The sequence below is a fragment of the Peromyscus californicus genome, unplaced genomic scaffold (genome assembly GCF_007827085.1).
Source record: "Peromyscus californicus insignis strain IS unplaced genomic scaffold, ASM782708v3 Scaffold_4__1_contigs__length_199733344, whole genome shotgun sequence".
Lineage (NCBI taxonomy): Eukaryota > Metazoa > Chordata > Mammalia > Rodentia > Cricetidae > Peromyscus > Peromyscus californicus.
In genome coordinates this window covers 171,939,167-171,959,180 of record NW_026294562.1, presented here as the reverse complement: position 1 = coordinate 171,959,180, position 20,014 = coordinate 171,939,167, and the positions used below count along the sequence as shown (strand labels likewise).

At 50.0% G+C, this 20,014-nt stretch overlaps 2 protein-coding genes across 2 annotated transcripts; both read right to left on the bottom strand.

Moving 5' to 3' along the window:
- Positions 1–577: 577 nt before the first annotated feature.
- On the bottom strand, positions 578–6,073 carry Rps19 (ribosomal protein S19). The gene is made up of 6 exons (XM_052712603.1): positions 6,013–6,073; positions 5,466–5,536; positions 5,098–5,198; positions 1,742–1,925; positions 1,249–1,303; positions 578–643 (listed from the first exon to the last, which is right to left on the bottom strand). Exons 2-6 carry the CDS (start codon positions 5,534–5,536, stop codon positions 617–619), a joined length of 438 nt encoding a protein of 145 aa, XP_052568563.1. The 5' UTR covers positions 6,013–6,073; the 3' UTR covers positions 578–616.
- Positions 6,074–12,864: 6,791 nt separating this feature from the next.
- On the bottom strand, positions 12,865–19,921 carry Dmrtc2 (DMRT like family C2). The gene is made up of 9 exons (XM_052712299.1): positions 19,839–19,921; positions 17,086–17,313; positions 16,854–17,008; positions 15,861–15,937; positions 15,424–15,604; positions 15,168–15,294; positions 14,191–14,251; positions 13,880–14,054; positions 12,865–13,316 (listed from the first exon to the last, which is right to left on the bottom strand). The coding sequence occupies exons 2-9, from the start codon at positions 17,307–17,309 to the stop codon at positions 13,204–13,206; spliced, it is 1,113 nt and encodes a 370-aa protein (XP_052568259.1). The 5' UTR covers positions 17,310–17,313; positions 19,839–19,921; the 3' UTR covers positions 12,865–13,203.
- Between the last annotated feature and the right edge of the window lie 93 nt (positions 19,922–20,014).

The window sequence follows — 20,014 nt, the reverse complement described above, 5'->3', positions numbered from 1 at the left end:
GGCACAGAAAATACAAACTGCCTGGCATGCATGAGGGGCGGCACTCATTTCTCACTAGCCTCTTATGATAAGAGCTTTTAACAAGGGCTCTGCTGGGAGTCTGGCATGTTGCAGAATGTTACAGATGGAGGAGTAATGAAGGCATGAAACTGCAATCTAACACCTGGGAAGCCAGTCAGGGTCAATTGAGCTAGGCTGGACTTCTGAAGAGTATAGGCACAACATAAGTAACTGTAGTTACTTGGTTATACTGGGCAGTTAAATCTGCTCAACCGCCACACGGGGGCACTCCACATCATACACCATGATATCCAGCCTAGATAGCAGCACCCACCTTCCATCTTTAGCTCCTGGATGGTAGACTCACTGTTAGGGGAAGGGAAAGTCATTCATTCCCCAACTATACTGCCTTCTCAAAATCTGAAACTCCCCTTTCTGGGAACTGTATCATAGATAGGAGGTGTAGCCCGGCACACCTGCAGCCCAACACTACCATCAGCTAACACCAGCTCTACTGGTGTCATGGGACATCCAGGGAAACCCTGGCGTGAAAAACAAAAGCAGACCCAGACCAGGATTATGAATGAGGCAATTTATTAACCCAGCATCCTTTGTTCTAATGCTTCTTGTTGGCAGCTGCCACCTGTGAGAAGAGAGAGGCTCAGTGAGGGCTCAAGGCTCTGATGTGCTCACTGCCCAGATGCAGTCACACCCAATCACACCCTCGTCCATTATTGTAGACACAATGTTTGTGTCAGGCCCTCCACCAAGACCCTAAGTTCAAAGCTGGTCTTCTAAGACCCTTAGCAGGTAAGAGTTTGTAGTACAGAGAACATCAGGCACCAAGTGCCTGGTCAGGCCCCAGGAGCTTGTTTATACTGTTCACTCCTGCTTTTCAGGGTGAGAGACCACTTGACCCCAAAGGTAGTGGGAATGAAGTCACTCTACACTGTCTGGGCCTGAACCAGCCTACCACACCATCTCCACCTCTCCTAAACTGCAGCACCTGGTGCCCAGTAAGTATGAACCACTAGAATTCCTAACCAAGGTCATCTCTATGGGGGTAGGGGGACACAGGTCTAAGTTCAAACCACCTTGGGCTATGCTGTGTATTCCAGTACCCATATTTCCAAACAGTTGCAGTAGACCTAATTCTCTTTTTCTTTCCTGTCCCAGTGTGACCTTCTCTGGTCCCTCCCCTCCTCAGGCAGTGCCCCAACTGAAGCAAGGAGCTTGTGCATGCCTCACCTGTCCGGCAATTCTGTCCAGATCTCTCTGTCCCTGAGGTGTTAGCTTGCGGCCCCTGTGCAAAGGGGAAAAAAAAAAAGAAAGCACAGTCCTTGGATGAGCACAGTCTCTGCCTCCTTGGGGAGGACAGAAGAAAGCACCAAGATGGAACCACATTCTGCCTGCCAAGCCCCACTCATGTACAAGCCAGCTGCATCCTAAGGAACTGAGGGCAGGAGTGGGAGACCCCTGGGAGCTGACGGGGTGTCGTTTGTGCAAGCATTAGATCAAAAGCCCCGAAAAATCAATTGGGAAAAGTTAACGAGCAGGCTAATGAAAGCAGACAGTCGCTAAATTACCTTCCCAGAGCCAGAAGTCAGCCAGAGAGGCCTGAGTGAGACCCTTACCATCTGCCTTCTGAAGGCCCTGTACCTCCATTTGTAGGAGGTCCAACAGCTTCACTGTAAGTCACCAATGGACAATGACCACCCCGACCAGCCACAACCCTGCATACCCATCTTGGTCCTTTTCCACCATTTTCAGCCCCTCTAGGGCTTGGAGGACGCGGCGGGCCACACTCTTGGAGCCTCTGCTGAAGTGGCTGGGCCTGACACCGTTTCTCTGCCGTCCTCCGTAGATCTTGGTCATGGAGCCAACCCCAGCACCACCTCGGAGGTACAGGTGCCGTGCTGTGGAAGCTGGGGGTGGGGCAAGAGGGAGCCTTAGGACCATCTTTCCACATTTACTGTGTGAAATTAGGCCATTTCTCACCATTACAGGGGAAAACAGAGAGCATGCACCACAACCGGGGCTCGACACCCTGGTTCCTTGTCCCTCCCCTCTAACTCTCCCAAGGTTGACTGGCAAGCCTCACCAAGTGTGACCATTTCCACATGCCTGAGGAAGGACAGCGGAGAAGGAAACGACTGTTCTACAGCACAGCTTAGCCCTGGAGAACACCAGGTAAAGATTTGGCAAGGCAGCCACTTTCTGTAGTGGGTACCTCAAACTTGGAATGTGCATGAGCTCAGCCATGGATACAGGACTACTGTTCCTGGGGGGAGCCTCCTGGCCTGGCAAAACCTCGAAGGCTATGCCCCAAGGTGCTGAGCTGGCTCTGTTATCCTCTGCACCATGTACTCTCCCCCCTTCACAGTCAAGCAATAAATAAAACAGCCTCAAGAACGGCACAGTGCCGGGGCACCAGGCAATTCGATGGCCCCACAGACTCACAGCCCACGTACTACCACCAAGTCCCAGGCCATTTAGGCAAGAAGGGACTTGGCCCACCATATGGCTCTGCCTGGCTAAGGAACACAGGCATGTCTTCACCCCTAAAGCAAAAACCAGGCAGCCATCTTGAATTGGCCCAGATACCACCTCTCTTCTGGCTCTCAAGAGCCACTAGGCCAAGGAGAAATTCATTTTAGTGACTCCTGTACCACCTAGGGATGTACCATGACCCAGTGAGTGGGCTCCCCTGATCTGTCCATCCACCTTGCTCCCTCAGCCTGCCTCTAGCCTAGGTTTTTTTTAAGCCACAGTCCCACACCCATCATGAATGACAGACTCATTTTTGTGTCATTTCCCATCTTCTTGCAACCTTTAAGACCAACTCAAATGCCCCACCGCCACTACTCTACTTCCAACGCCAGAACTTTTCTGTGCTGAGTAATCTGTTCTTCCTTAGGGCAGGGGACCTTGGTTTCACTAGGCTGGGATCAGGGATCAGTATCAGTCCGGACACAGCTGGTGCTTGAATCTCGGCACAGCACCCCAGCATTGCTATGGAGTCCCCCAGTACCAAAGGAAAGCAACTGCCTCAGCTGCAAGCACAGTGGCCAGGCAGGTAAGGAATTGCAACAAAGCTCACCAGCTCCTGTAATGGGGGTTTAACAGTCCTTTTCAGCAGCACATTAAAAACCATCTCGTGGACAACCACCTGTCGGCTAATTACAAGGTACTGCCTGCCATCCCAGAGCTTGTGTGCATTCCTTTTCTGGGTTTAAGAAAGGACTATTATTTAGAGGCTGCAAGCAGCAAGACAGAGTTCATTTACTTATTATTTTTCACTCTCTTCCTCAATGAGACCTGGGCACATCCCCTACCCCCACCAGGTAGGGGTTTCTCTGTGTAACTAACTCTAGAACGTCTAGCTAAAACTTTAGGCAAATCCATAAAATTGTCGCTGAATTTCAGAGTCAATGAGACAAGGCTTTGGCCCTGAATGTGTTCTCGCCACCCTAAGAGCTGCGCTCAGGAGGGGCTGGCGCCCTTCATGAGGCACTGCAGCTTAACAGCAACTGAAGAACCTGTGCTAAGTGCAGGAGGCCCCGTCTTGTCTTGACCAATGGCGTCAAGACAGGTTGAATGAGGAATCTTTGACATTTTCCACCCTGACCCTTCTAGGCCCAACTAGGAAAAACTGCTTTCCTAGCCCCAATTCACCCTGACACTGAAGAGCCAACGGCGGCTTCCTATCAATGCCCCACTGTACTCTTCTGTGTAAGTCACCACCTCGGATCCCCGTGCCCACAGGCCTCCCCATACCAACCCAGGAGTACCCTACCCTTTGCCACAGAGCCTTTCCTCAACTCCCAAGATAACATGAGCCTGCTACCTCATTGCACTCTAGCCCCAAATGCAAGTGCAAGTGTTAGGATTACAGTACATGTCATCAGACCCGGTCCCACACTCAAGAGCCATCTGGCTTGATCCCAGTCATTGCTAACCTCTTCCCACCTTTAGGCTTGGGATGTAGCCCAGAGTGCTTGCCTACCATATACAGAGCACTGAATTCAACCCTCAGCACTTGGGAGACAGAAACCAGACTGGCCTACTTAACGAATTGCTGGCCACACAGGGAGCACATCCCGAGACCATTTCCAAATACAAACCAGCAGTGACAAAGGTCGTAGATTCACATCACTAGCTTATGGACCCTATACACGCAGGACTTCCCTAATACCAACTGTGAAAAAGAGACAACCAACTCTGTCTGGGAGGCACAGAATACACAGCATGTATTAATCACTCTACCCAGAGAAAGTTAATCTTTCTTGTAATTCTAAATCCAAGCTGCCCCAACCTATCACCTGGAGCACTGTCCATGACTGTGCACTTGCTTCTGAGAAAGGGGAAGGGTATATCTCAGCTAGGCCTCACCACTGCTGTAGCGGGGGAAGCCACCTTCCCTACATGACCCTCATCCTTAAAAAAATGCGCTGGCAGGTGGATGCACCAACCTTTTCCCACACTGTGGAATTGACCTTTTGGTTTTCAGAGGCTGTGATGAGTCATGATGGTCCCTGTGCCCATGCCAAAGCCTGAAACAAAGTGGATCCCATGGACATTTGACTTAATAAACTTTAATATAAACTTATAAACTGCTTCATATTCTCAAGTGACGAGCAACCTGTACCAGGGTTTCCCATGACCTGGTGAGTTCTCAGGTCAGTTGGGGTCCCTTGGCATAGGCCTGTATGGGAGCTGCAACCTTGGCACAACCCAGCACTGATCCCACCCAGCAGTCAAGTCTACAGAGGCTTACAGAACTCCAAAACATCCAAACAGGATCCATACCTCCAGAGGGACACTGAAGTTTTTGGGCACTGGGAGCCATAAGTTCCCTTTTAGAACAAGGAGCGGCATTCCCAACTTGCCAATCATTCAGTCGAAAATGACTTGATAGAGATTTGAACTTAAATGCTACACCATGGACACTGTTAGACTCTCAAGTAAGCACCTATAAGTAAAATATTAAGTTTTTTTTGTTCCCAGGCTTCCTTTCACGTTCAAAGGTAGTTATTACAACAGCTGGGGATAGGGTCACGCAGCTCCCCATTCCCAGCCAAAGGCCCCAGTCCTCACCAGCTCGTGTGTAGAACCAGTTCTCATCATAGGGGGCAAGCTCTTTATGCTTGGCCAGCTTGACTGTGTCCACCCATTCGGGGACTTTCAGCTTTCCGGACCTGAGACCAAGAGAATGGAGAAAAAGCACATTTCAGAAATTTCTGTAAACCACTTCAGATCCCTCAGCCATTCCCCCTTAACAGGACAAAGTCGGAAGAAGCAGGACGGATGCTAGCATATGAACGAACAGGCTAAAACGGAAACAAGGCCATTCTAGGCCTAATTTAGAAAAGGCCCCAACAAGTGGCAATCCAGACTAACCACACATTGAGGTCAGAGCTTACGGGGCAGGGGTTGGAGAGTCAGGCCTCCGTTGTAACACTTACTTTTTGAGGAAGGCTGCCAGAGCTCTGACGAACTCCTGCTGGTTAACGTCTTTTACAGTAACTCCAGGCATCTGTGAGAAAAGGACAAGCATGTCAATACGAGGCTTGGTGCAAAACACGGCCGCGGGTCCAGGTCAACATCCACCCTGCTACTCCCCCATCCAAACTGAAGCCCCAACATCCTCCCAGCCTCATTTCACTTCAACTGCAGATCAGCTCTAGGTCCAACAGATTCCTGGGTGCCCACGGCATGCGGATCACAGCAACCTGGCGTGGTGGTGACCGCGTGGGAGACTCCTCCATACCCCTCTCCCGCAGCCCACGTTCCCGGGCGCTCCACTCACCCCTCTGCTGCCCACCTAACCCTTTGAGCTCCCGGATTTGTGGCCATCAGGCATGTCTGGGCCTGCCGCTCGCACGTGGCCGCGGCTCCAGGGGGCGGAGCGACCCCGCGCCGGGCTTCCTGCGGTCCCCGGCACGAGCTCTTGGGGCCAGACAGTCCGGCCCCGTGGCCCCGCGCACAGCCGGCCCCAGAGCCCTCGCTTACCGTGCGGCCTCCGCGCTGCCTGCCAGGGGAAAGGGAACGACGGGGTTTCCCGGGCGCACAAGTCGGGCGTCCAGTCTCGCGAGAGTTCGGAGTGCTCGCGAGAGTGGCTAGACCAGAGGTTCCCGCCTCTCTGAGGGCGAATATGGCTTCGTCTCCACCTAAAATGGGCGGGCCTGTAAAAGGAAGGGGTGGAGAAGCCAAGAGAAGGGGCAGGGGAATGAGAGTAAAGGGTCTGTTTCCTCTTTCCGTTTCCTTGGGCGTGTTGCGAGACCTGAGAGAGCGGGGGTGGGTGGGGTGGAGTGGGGAACTTGGCTTCGTTTGAGCCTTGTGTGCCTGGCGGGAACTGGATTGGCGGAAACTATTGAGGGCGGAAGGAAAGCGGGCTTCAGCGCGAGACCGTGTTTCCTAGCGAAGTGGGTTTTCCTGGCCGGAAGTGGGAGTAGTAAGGGCGGAACCAAGACGGAAAACCTAGGAAAAGGGCAAGGATGACATGTGGCCGCCACCACCTTTTGTTCTAGCGCCAGTATTCGCGAGTCCAGGACTACACGGAAGCCCCACCCTTCTTTGGGCGGAAATTGCTTCAGCTCGGTTGACGCTTGCGGAGGGGAACTAAGGCGTTGGAAGCGGGGAGGAGATTAGGGCGGGGACAACGAGGCAGAGGCGGGACCTTGGTGGAGGTTCAGCTCTGCCATCTAGTGCTGAAGTCTGGTTTGCTCAGCCCTTGGTCTCGCCTCATTTGCCTCTTTTTTTTTTTTTTTTTTTTTTTTTTTGGTTTTTGGAGACAGGGTTTCTCTGTGTAGCTTTGCGCCTTTCCTGGAACTCGCTTTGGAGACCAGGTTGGCCTCGAACTCACAGAGATCCGCCTGGCTCTACCTCCCGAGTGCTGGGATTAAAGGCGTGCGCCACCACCGCCCGGCTTCATTTGCCTCTTAAAAGTCACCATCCGCCGGGCGGTGGTGGCGCACGCCTTTAATCCCAGCACTCAGAAGGCAGAGCCAGGTGGATCTCTGTGAGTTCGAGGCCAGCCTGGTCTCCAAAGCGAGTTCCAGGAAAGGCTCAAAGCTACACAGAGAAACCCTGTCTCGAAAAAAACAAACAAACAAACAAAAAAAACCCAAAAAAAGTCACCATCCAAGCTGACCTGTGTAATGTATTTATTTATTTATCTATCTATATCTATCTATATCTATCTATCTATTTATTATTTATTTGTGTATTTATTTATTTATTTCTTATTTCTTATTTATTTATTCGTTCATTTATTTATTCGTTCATTTATTTATTTATTTATTTGTTCATTTATTTTGTTTTGAGACAGGGTCTCATTATTTAGCCAAGTCTAGCCTAGAACTTTGTATTTATCGAAGGCTGTCTTTGAACTCATGGTCCCCTTGCTTCATGCTACATTCCTGTAGCATGCCTGGCTCTGAGTTTGGTCCTCGGCACTATCCCCTTCCCTCCTTAATGCGCGCGCATAAAATGTTTGAATGTTTGAAGTTGTGGTACATCCAGGCGACTAAATGTTATTCAAGATAAAAAAGGAACGAGGGACAGTGAGATGTCTCAGAAGATCGAAGTGCTTGTCATGGAAGCCTGATGACCTGAGTTTGATTCCCGGAGCCCATGGTGGAAAAAAAGAGAACCAGCTACAGAAATTTGTCCTCTGACTTCCACAGAGTCATCCAAGGACACACGTATGTTCACATATCGCACGTGCTCCTGCACACCTGCCCTATACACACACTAATAAAATTTAAAATTTAGAAAAAAATATTTAAAAGAAATGAGTTATCAATACTTAGAGAGAAAAGTCAAGCCAGTCTGAGGGGCTGGAGAGAGAGAAGGCTCAGCTCTTTCGGAGGACCTGAGTTCAGTTCCCAGCATCCATACTGGGTGGCTCACAATTGCCTATAATTCCATCTGCAGAGAATGAGATGTCCTCTTCTGGCTTCCTCAGGTACCTGCACATATGTGCATGTGCGCACACATACACACAATTAAAAGTGAAAAAATAATATTAAAACACCAAAATAGGCTGGGCATAGTGAAGCACACCTACAGTCCTAACACTCAGGAGGCAGTGTGAGGCCAGACTGGTTTACATAGGGAGTTCTAAGCCAGCCAAACATAAGGAGACTTTGCATCAAAACCCCTAGACCAAAACCACATCAATACAAACATCACCTACAAGATTAGTAAAGTGCACTTCTGGGAGTGTCTGTGAGGGCTTTCCCATAGTTGGAGTGTGAGGACTCTAACTTAATCAATCCCTTGATGGATTCGGAATAGGAGGTCACTGGTGAGAGGTGGGAGATGGGCTTTGTTGGAGAAATGATGCAACCGGGACTCCATCTTGCTTGGGGCCTCTTCCTATTCCCCCCCACCCCCACCCCCTTCCTGTTTAGAGTGAAGTCCCACGGCAGGACACACCCTGCCAACAGTGATTTGCCCAAGAGCCTGGAGCCATGTGACAATAAACTAACACCCCTCCGAACTGAGGGGAAAAACGATCCTTAAGTTGTTTCGATCTGGTATTTGGTCACAGTGACAAGGAAGCTCAGTGTATCCATCCATGTGGGTTCATCAGTTGTCACAGATGTGTGACTTTGGTGTAGGGTTGATAGAGGGAGAGACTGTGTGAGGGGTTTCTATGGAAACTTTTTTTTTCCCATTGATTTTCCAGGTCGGCATACACAGCAATGAGCCCATCGTGGCATTTTCATGCATCTGTGCCACTTTACACTGTTCTCATTCATTTCCCCTTGCCACTTACTGCTCCCATTGGATCCCTCCTCCAGCCAGTGAGTACACACTCTGTGTTCCTGTTTCGTGGAACCCATTGCCATACATCCCACCTCCTTTAGAGTTCTTCCTCTCCCAGGCTGGTCTCAAATTCTCTAGATTGTCAGGAATGACCTCAAACTTCTGATGTTCCTGCCTCCACCTCCTGGTGCTAGGATTCAAGGATGTACCGCCACACCTGGTTTATGGAGTATTGGGGATCAAACCCAGGGTCGTCATGAATGCTAGACATATGGGTGTTTTGTCTGCAAGTATGTCTGTATACTACATGTGTGCCTGGTGTCCATAGAGGCCAAAAGAGGTGTTAAATCTCCTGGACCTGGAGTTGACAGTTGTAAGCGGCCATGTGGGTGCTGGGACTCAAACACAGTCCTCTGGAAGAGCAGCCAATGCTCTTCACCACTGAGCTATCTCTCCAGTCCTTGAATCCTCTCTCTAATGTGTAGTTGGCAAAAATAGTTTTTCACATTCTGTAGGCCATTCCCCGACCTCCACCCCTAGGGATTGGAAACCCTACTTTCTGTAAAACTAAGAGTAAGCAGAATGAAGAAGAATGGTTGAGGGCAGGAAGCTGTTGCTTTTATGGTGTTAAAATGTTGGCAGTGGAGTGCACTAACTTAGTAGGGAACAAAATTCCTAACGGATTGGACAGAACCTGTTTACTTAGTCATTCATTCTGAGTCCCCCAGAGAGAAAGCACACAAGGATAGGCCTGTTCTCTTTGAATAATTATTCCAGGGGTTGGGGACACAGATTGACACTAGCATAGCTTAGAGTGATCAAGTCTGTACCTCCAAGGAACATAAAGGCCTGAAGAGCTTAACACAGATATGGAGTGGGATAAAAGGATAGATCTTGCTTTTGGGAAAAGCTCTGGATCCCATGAGGGTCTACACAGGGTATGATTACCTGCTATGATCACAGAGATGTGCCTCACAGAGATCTGCCTCTGCCTCCAGAGTATGGGGATTAAAGTCTTCTCTGTTCTTAAGGCCGACCTCTGCAGATTCGCAGCGCTCCCTCAGGGACCATCATGACTTGAAAGATTAGTTTGCTAGCTGATGGTGTGAAAAGCCTTGCTAAGTCTGGCATTGAGAAGAGATGGGCTTCAGAAAAGTGAGCAGAGCCTCTTCTCTGCTCACTTCCCTGCCATTTATTTACTTATTTATCTATTTATTTATTTATTTAAAAGTTGCATGCTCAGCTAACTGCTGAGTTACACTAGCATAACTAGCCTCTTTTTCTTTTAATTAATTAGTTAATTGATGTGTGTGTATGGGTGTGTGCATGCAACAGAGTGTGGAGGTCAGAGGATACCGCCCTGGAGTTGTTCTCACCTACCTTCAGGTGGGTCCTGGGGTCCTTGGGCATAGTGGCTGGTGAGCCCTGCGAGCCTTGTCACTTCCCTTTGCTATGCCTTTTTCTTTGATCTGTTTTTGCTGTGTGACCTTGGAACACTGGGGACCCTGGATCAGCCCAGAGCAGCAGAGTCTTAGCTGAGCTGCATTTGCAGTGCTTCTCTCCCTACCCGTGACTATGCGGGCTCAGTCATCTGTCACTGGAAGAGCACAGCACTGCTAGTGAGGCTTAAAGGGCAATCGTATATCTAAGTTATAACTAAGGAGGGACAAAATGGTGTGGGGCTGGCTGTAGTCTTTTGGTCTCTTACAGTGCCCCCTGATTAGGGTTGCAGATTCATTATTCTGTAATCTGCTGTGGAGTAGGAATAGCCCACCTTCTCAAGGCCTGGGATTAAGAGAACAAGGTGTTGTTGGGTTCCACCATCATTTATCATCTTGAGTAAAAAGAGGGATGCAGGTAATACCAGGAGAACAGTCAGTTGTCAGGCATGCTGCTGAGCTCTGATTGCCCCCACCCCCAGCAGGAAGGATGGGCTCCCAGGTCTTCCTAGTACTGCAATAGCTCACCAGGTGTCCTGTTTGCAATGACTCAAAGAGGATGCCACAGCAGAGGACTAACAAACATATGCTCTATTATTTAGCTGGGCCTGGTGGCTCATAAGAACCTGTAATTCCAGCACTCAGTAAGCTGGTGTAAGAAGAGTGCCACCACTTTGAGGCTAGCCTGGGTGCAGCAGTTAAGCACATTGGTTGCAGTTCTTAAGAGGATCGGGGTTCAATTCCTAGCACCCACATGGCAGCTCACCGTCAACTGTTATTCCAGTTCCAGAAGAACAGACTCACTCTTCTGGCCCCCCTGGGCAGTGCACAGACATAAATTCAGGCAAAAGACCCTTGCATATAAACAAGAAAAAAAACCGTCTTTAAAAAGTTGGACTGTGAGTCAGGTGTGATGCTGCACATCTTAATCCCAGCACTCGGGATGCAGAGGCAGGTGGATCTCTGAGATCAAGGCCAGCCTGGTCTACAGAGTGGGTTTCAGGACTGCTACACAGAGAAACCCTGTCTTGAAAAACAAGCAAACAAACAAAAAATTGAACTGTGTTTTATATTGTGATATTAACATGAGATCTTGGGGATAAGCAAGAAAGAAAATTGTTAAACAGTGGTGTGTGTGTCAAAGGGGTCAATTGTACTGGTTAGTTTGCCAACTTGACAAAAACTGGAATCATCTGGGAAAGAAGGACCCTCAATTCAGGAAATGCCCCTGTCAGGCTGGCCTGCAGGTCTTGATTAATGATTGGAGTGGGAGGGGCTAGCCTACTGTGTGGTACCAACCCTGGGTAGGTGGTCCTAAGTCGTAAGAAAGCAGGCTGAGAAAATTGTGACGGCCAAGTCAGTGAGCAGGGCCCACCATAGCCTCTGCTTCAGTTCCTGCCATGCCTTTAGTGGCTGTGGTTAGGACACGTCAGTCAAATAGCCCCTCTTCTTCCCAAGTTGCTTTGGTCATGGTGTTTATCACGGCAACAGAAAGCAAGCAAGGACACCAATCCAAAACATTGTGCTCTGACAACCTTGGTAGAAAAAGGGAGAGAGACACTTGTGAAAATTGCTTCTGCCTGATGTGTTCCCTTCATTTTGTGCTTTATAAAAGAAGGAATCCTGATTGTTTTCTAGAAAATTTCCCTGACCTGTTGGGCTAACCACTTTCCCTTTTCAGCATAGATTACAGAGTTGCTGTTGGGACTCAGCAAATAGAAAGGATTTTCTCTAGTCTTTGATTGTGTCCTGTATTTTTGTGTGATATGCTGGGTATCGAACCCAGGCCTCATTGTTCTGGGCAAGCACTGTGCCACTGTGCTACAAGCCTGGCCCCTCTAATGAATTATTTTAAGAAGACGGGATTTTCCTAGTTAGGAAGATTCTTGATAAAGACTAACTTGGTTCTTGCTGTCCTGATTGGTTTCAATTTTCCCATCTGGAAAATGTCATGTTAGATTAGTATCAAATTAGTATTCTGTTGGCCAAACTTGACCTGAAGCTGTGTTATCTGGCCAATATAACATTTAAAGAAGGCTGTACCAATGTTTGAAAATTATTATAAGATGTTGAACACAGAAACCCAGTTTCCCAATTTCTCTTGAAAAACCAGAGGATGTGGCAGCAATGAGCCTAGGTTTCTGCCTGGGATAATCCACTAGGTTAAAGAAGACTGCCTGTAGGTGAGACATACAATCTGTTTCCCCATCGGGTCATCTTCACTTCTTTATATGGTCTACCTAGCCCCAGTTAGGCATCTCAATTTGTGGCTCTCTGGATAGCAGAAAACAGGTTCTATCCAGTACAGAGCAGGTGATTAATTACCACATCAGTGACTCCCCCAGTACCTTTCTCTCTTACTCTTACCAGGGCATGATTAGAAGTCCAAGTCCATGTTTTTTGCTTTCTTTCCTCAGCCTCGTGAGTGCTGGGATTACAGGTGTGAGCCACCATTCCTGGCTCTGTGGTAGTTATCAAGCCGATGACTTCTATGTTGAGACGTGAATTGAATAGTCCTTTCTGTCAGTCGGGGTAGACTGTGATTATCTACCCTGTGATTATTATTATAGACAGTTATGCTGTGATAATAAACTCTGTGTCTTGATGGTTTAAATGGCAAAGGTTTATTTCTTGCTTATGGAAACTTACATACAAAGTGAACATATTCTTGTATTTTCACATGCAGAGACAGACTTGAGCATACAGGCATATAACATAAACTCATGCAAAAATGTATTTAGATATGGTCCTCTTAAAAACTGCCCAGCTACCTCTATTGAGGGACTTAAAAAGGGGTATGAGAACATTCACTTCTAGTCAAGGAAATACCCACACTACAAAAGGAACCAGAAAGCTTATAAAAAAAAAAAAAGGCTGAATCTTGCATTACATTAAATTCTATGCAAAATGCATAAATAAAATACCAAATATGCAGTGCCTGCAGCTTGTCATCTCTTTGTCCCAGTAAGGCAGTCTCCATCTCTGGTTTCTAGCTGAGGAGAGAGATGGACCCCAGACGCCCAATGTGCAGGGAGACAGAGGAGGCCGGACTAGGCCGGAGAGGTGGGCCAACAGGCTGGAATCCTCTTCCCCCAGGAGGAGCTGTGGGCAGACAGGAAGGGCAGGCCCTGGTCACACTCAATCCACTGTCCCTCACTTCTCCTGTGGATCATCCCCACCCCTCCTGTGTCTTTACTCCTGCCTCCAGGACTGTCTTCTCCCAACCCCCCACCAAAGCTACCATGCTCTATCTAGCTCAGAACATTCCCCAGTTCTCCTTCAAACAGCTGCTGGTCCAGACTCAGCTGCATCTCTATACTCAGAAGCCCCCCAGCCTCATCTGTCTACTTCCAGCAGATCCTCTAGACCAACACTGCACTGGACAGGGGTATTCTCAGCCTTCACCGCTGTTCCCCTTACAGCCCAGGATCTGGTTTTCCTTGATATCAAGGCACTGGACATTTGTCACTCAGAGCAAAACTGTAAAGAGTGACTCACTGAACAATGTTCAACTGCAGTCTCAGAGGCCAGGCTGAGAAACTTAGGGGCCTGAACCTGAGGGCATTCACCTAGTGTCTGTCCCATTTTGGTTTGTCTCTGCTTATTCTAATGGCCTCCATTTACCAACCTATCTCCTCTCAGTCTCTACTCTCAGGAAGGGTCACCTGGTGGGCCACAGGGGTGCAGCAGAGAGATCCAGGCAGGGTTCGGGGGGACAGTTGGGGTTAGGCGGGGAGCCTGGGATGAATCTTTCAGACCTACAAGGGCCTCAGCTGCCTCTCGCTGCAACTGCCGCTCTGAGGGGCCAGATGTCCAGGCCAGGCAAGAGGCTCCAGGGGCCTGGGAAGGAAAGGGAAGGAGAAGCTAGGAACTCTCACTTCCATGCACCCTCAAGTGCTCCCTTCAGTCCCCTGCCTTTCCCTTCTGCAGAGTCAACCTCCTCCCCAGGCCTTGGATGCCACTTCTTTCCCGAGACCTGTGGCTGTAGCAGAAGAGAGTCTGGGGAGCCACAGGACTGGAGTATCAGAGTCGAACATCTGGAAAAAGGAGAGACACATGGGAAGTGGAGTTCCTGGCTGGCCACTGGACTCTGTGGACTTGAGCAAGTCTTGCTCCCTGTCTCAGGCACTTTTCTTTCTATAAAATGAGACTCTCATCCAGGTTTTCCCTCTCACGCCACTGTGAAGGTTATAGGGTCGGTGTCAGGTTTTCAAAGGCAGATAAAATACCCAGTGTGACTGGGATTGCTGTCTGCTCCACCAGCCTGCTTTCTCCAGCCCAGCTTCCTCTGCCCCAAGGAATTCCACCTTCACGAAACTTGTTCTGATGGCTTCTGGTCTATAACTTGCTTTACCATCGAGGCCTTCCTTGTCACCAGACAACCCTATCCTATCCTGTTTCAGAAGAGGGAGCAGCCATGTTTGTTCAAGGTCAGGGCCTGTGCTAGGTGTTATTATTATGATAACCCCAGATGAGTAAGTAGCAGCTAGAAATTACTGATATTAAAACAGGCTCTGAGAGTTGCAAATATTGTCAAAGGCTCTCAGTCAGGGAACAGCAGAAACTGATACGATCTGCCTGCCTGTTAGTATGAAACCCTTTTCCTTTTTTTTTTTTTTTTTTTTTTTTTTTTGGTTTTTCGAGACAGGGTTTCTCTGTGTAGCTTTGCGCCTTTCCTGGATCTCACTCTGTAGACCAGGCTGGCCTCGAACTCACAGAGATCCGCCTGGCTCTGCCTCCCGAGTGCTGGGATTAAAGGCGTGCGCCATCACCGCCCGGCCTTTTCCTTTTTTTGAGATAAGAATTTTATGTGGCCTAGGCTGACCTTGTGTAGTGTAGCTGAAGATTACCCTGAAGCCCTGACATTCCTGGCTCAACCTCTCAAGTGCTGGGATTACAGGTGTCTACCATCACACTTGGCCAGAAACTTTCCTTTGTTGTGTTCCTACTTACGTGTGAGGCAGGTTAGGGGGCCCCTGGGGCTCTCCAGAAAGTGGAGCTGCCAGTACTGAGCGAGATCCTGGGCAGGTTGGGAGGGTCCCATGAGTGGGCAGCCGGAGAGATGTGCCAGGGTCAAAGCCTAAGAAGGGCAAGAGAAGCAGAATGGATGGGTTCAGAGACCACGGGTCCCTTTCCTCTCCCCTTTCTGGTGCAGTGGTAACCTAGCATTCAGGTTATCTGTCTAATGACAGAAGGATGAACATCTTACCAGGGAAAGGATGTAGAGGGACAGCAGGTTCTTGGCACAGCAAGCGGCACACTACTGGAGGTGGCATTGAGAGTCCTGGGGGCAGCCAGTGTCCGGGGCCCCAAGGTCCAGGAGGCAATGGTGTCCAGGGCAAAGGCAAGGCTTCCTGGGGGCGGCTGAGCAGCAGAGGCCCATAGTTCTCCTGTAAGGGTAGAGGGCCCAGGGCAGATTCATGAGCCTGCAGAAGTAAGCATGCTCCAGGATGAGGGTAGGAGCTCAAACTATGGGCGGGCAGCTCTTAAAGTCCCACCTTCTTTCACCCACAGATCCCAAGTGACTCACTGAAGAGCACACCACAAGTTAGGGGTGGGCTGGAACCCAGGTGTAGAGAGCACAGAGGGGGCAGTCTGGGCAGGAGCTGGCCGAAGAGCCGTCCCTCAGGACCCAGGTCTCCTTACCTTCCCAGGGGGTGTCAGCACCAGTGGGACTGCTCCATGGGGACTCTGAGGCTGGGGTGCTATGTTCTCCTTTCCAGCTATGAGGAACCAGGCAGAGATCCAGCACGCCCCTTTCCTGACCCCTATCCTACCCCAACTTCAGCTAAGTTCTCATCTCCTTCTGACTTCTTTATTTATTTTTTCCCATGTAGCCTAGGCTGGCTTTGAACCTGTGATCCTCCTGCTTCCACCTCCACATGCTATCACGCCCAGGCCTGTTCTGTGGCTTTGCTTCTCCTGCCCAGCCCCTCCTCCTTCTCCTCCAGACAGGGTCTGATTTGGTAGCTCAGGTTGGTTTCCATCTCACTCTCCTCTTCCCTTACCTTCCTGTACTCACCACACCCCATGCCTTGGTTTTCTTTTTATCATCATGTTTGTGTGTCGTGTGTGTGTGTGTGTGTGTATGTGTGTGTGTGTGTGTGTGTGTGTGTGTGTGTGTGTGTGTGTGTAGACCATGGGACAATTCTGGGGAGTCAGTTCTCTCCTACCTTTATGTAAACTCTGAGGATCGGGCTCAGGTCACCAGGCTTGTGTGGTAAGTACCTTTACCCTGAGCCACCTCACTGTCCCCCTCCCCCCATTTTCTACCTTCAATTGTCACTGCACCCTTGCCCACATTTTAAAATGAAATTTTCTTTATTCTTATGTGTGTGAGTGCTTTGCTTGCATGTCTGTCTGTCCACCACATGTGACAGGCCTGCTGAGGCCCGAAGGGAGTAGGTTTTGGAGCTGGGGTTAGTGACGTTGTGGTGAGCTTCCTTGTGAGACAGTGCTCTTGACTGCTGCCTCATCTCTCCAGGCCCGTCCGCACGTTTGACAGTTCAAGAGGGTGAAGCCCAGAGAGAGGAAACACCTTGCCCAAGGCCACACACTGATTAGTCTCACAACACGGGTGCTTGTCCTTACACTTACTACGTCCAAACCCCTGTCCCATTCCCAACCAGAGACACTCACAAGGGACCCCTGGTCGAATGGCTCCCTTCTTGACACGGAGGGGAGCTTTCAGAGGAGTTGCCCCTTTTATCAGTCCCTGAGCCAGGTGCCTTTTCAGCTGTGCCTCCTGCTGCCTACGCAAGGCTACTTGGGCAGCCATGACTCTCCGACGTTCCCTAAGAGAAGGAGGTTGTGAGTCAACAGTCAGCCTTTTGGAAGAGAAGCATCCCCCCACCCTGCATCTCATACTCACAGGATGAGGACACATTTGTGACACTCGCAAGCCTGAAAGAGGCAGAGGCGCTTGTGGCCCTTGAGATGGGCTGTGACACCATGGTTACGACAGCGGGCACAGGTTGGAGAGCGACTGACAGGTCTCTTGGGAATAAGCTCTGTGCTCTGGGAAACTCTGGTCTCATCCCCTGGGGAAGAGTCAGCAGAGCAGGGGTGGACAGCAGGTGCTTCGTTGGGGTCCATGGATCTAGGGCAGGAGTGGTAGGTCAGGAGAGTTACATGAGCTCTGTCCTAACCAGCCCTTCTGCTTTTGGGAAGCTACATCTGTGGTGATCCACCTTGCCCCTCTAAGGACCCACCTTTCACCCTGCCATCTCCTCTCTTCACCCCACAACCTTTCTCATAGATCCTCCTTTCTCAGAAACTACGCTTTTCTTTCTCAAGTATTTGTTCAATCCAAACGTTCTTCTCTGTTGCCATGCTGCATGCCAGGTTCAGGCATATAGACGTTTGCCCTCCCAGGCCCCTCAAGCATGCTTACACTCTATTCTACCAAACAGGGTTTTCAGGCACTCCCTTCAACAACTATCATCGTACCCCTTTGCATTTATCCAGTCCTTAAAAACCTTTTTGCTTGCCCCCCCCCCCAATTCTAAGTTCCACATGTGCTAGCCAAGTCAATCTGCTCTTTGTATGCCATCATTATGATTTTGGGGTGTGGTTTTTTTTTTTTTTTTTTGGTTTTTCGAGACAGGGTTTCTCTGTGTAGCTTTGCGCCTTTCCTGGAACTCACTTGGTAGCCCAGGCTGGCCTCGAATTCACAGAGATCCGCCTGGCTCTGCCTCCCGAGTGCTGGGATTAAAGGCGTGCGCCACCACCGCCCAGCTAAGGGTGTGTGTTTTAAGAGTGTGTATGTATGCATGTATGTGTAGAGCTGACATTTTTAAATGGCTTTTCTCCATTGCTCTCCACTTTGATTTTTTTTTTTTTTTTCAGTCAAGGTCATCTTGCTGAATCTGAAGCACATGGCTTTAGCTAGACTGGCTGGCCAGTGAGCTTTAGAGATCCACCTGTCTCAGCTCCTCACTCTTAGTGGTGGGGTTACAGGCATGTCACTGTGCCCAACTTTTAAAGTGGGGACCTGAACTCAGGTACTCAGGCATGTGCCCAAGCACTATCAACTGAGCCTTCTCCTCAGCGCCCCTGATTTTTAAAAAAACAATTAGTTAATTTATTTAATTTTTGAGACAAGACCTCACAACGTGTGTATTCCTGGCTGTAGACCAGGGTGGACTCAAACTCCTGGGGTTACAGGTGTCTGTCAGCAAGCTCAGCTTTTGTTTTTGTAGTCTCTAGTCACAATATTGTTCTCAAGAGATTTCCTATCCCAAAATGGGCACTGAGCTGGGCAGTGGGGGCGCACGCCTTTAGTCCCAGCACTCGGGAGGCAGAGGCAGGCAAATCTCTGAGTTCGAGGCCAACCTGGTCCACAGAGGGAGTTTCAAGGTAACCAGGGCAACACAGAGAAACTCTGCGGAGAAAAACTGAAAACCAAAAACCAAAACCAACCAAACAAAAAAAGCATTGAATCTAGGGCCTTATAACCCCCCCTTTTTTTAAAGACAAGGTCTTGATAAGTGGTAGGGGCTGGCCTTGAACTTGCTATCCTCCTTCCTCAGCCTCCTGAGGTAACTGAGATTTTAACACTAGCCTGTATCATTCCGTATTTTTCTTGGACTCCATTAGGTTAACAAACATTTACTGATCCATGCATGCTGGCTCATATCTGCAATCCAAGCAGTTGGGAGTCTAAGGCAGGGAGATTGTTGTGAGTTCCAGTCTGGGCAACTGGGGTGACTCTTTTAAAAAACCAAAAACTAACTGGGTGTGGTGGCACATGCTTATAATTCCAGGTCTTGGAGGGTAGAGGCAAGGGGGGATCAGGAGTTCAAGGTCATCTGCTGCTAGGAGTTGAAGACTGCCCTGGGCTACATGATACCCTTTCTTAAACAAAACAAAACAAAATCAGCTCCTTCCCAAATGGTTACTGAGTCCCTGACACTTGCGACATCCTGATGGAGGCCAAAGGTGTTTTTCAGGACACCACTTTCTTCCTTGAATCCAACCGCCTGGGTTTCTTGAAAATCCATGTAACCACTGCTGCACTTACGTCCCTGTACCCCACGCCCAACAGTTAATGGCATGCACTGTCCCATCCCATGCAACCATTATGTGGGTGCCCTCTTCAGGCAGCCATCCATCACCCCCAAACGCTGGGCCTGTGGCCCCTCCCGCTCCAGGGTCCCAGGGAGGGGGCTGGGCACGAGGACCGAGCTCAGAAGCGGGGTGGGGGTGGGGGTGGGTGGAGAGGTGGGGGTGGGGTGGGGTGGGGAAGTGCTGAGCAGCGCGAGGGGGCAGCAAGGGGGGGTCCATGGTGGGGACCCAGCTCGGGAGACAGGGAGGGATCATGTTCATGCCGCCAGCCGGTGGTTACCACAGCCTTGAGCCGAATCACACTCAGCCAGGTCCAAGGAAAAGGGCGACAAAGTGGCGAAGAGGAACGGCTGGCTCGAGCGGCTTTTCCCCGCTCCTTGCCACAAGGGCCAATGAGCTTCAGGCACAGCGCCCCGGCTGTGCGGCACAACCAATGGGGTTCGAGATCCACCACTGAGGGCCCGCCCCTCCCCTTCCTGCCCGCTTCTCCCCCGGCAACAATCACACCAGCCAATAGCGCGTCGAGTTGAGTCTCACACGCGTTGCCGCCCTCCTTACTTTGCCAGATTGTTCTTCACGCTGGAGGCAGGTAGCCAATGGGGCGTCGAATCACCTCAACCAGAGCGAGGCTGGTCCTTACCCCCCCTCGCCCCCCCGCCCCCCCACTGCAGGAGCCACAGGCTCAGCCACGGCCTGAGGCGTTGACTCACACCCACTGCGCGTGCGTGCGCAGC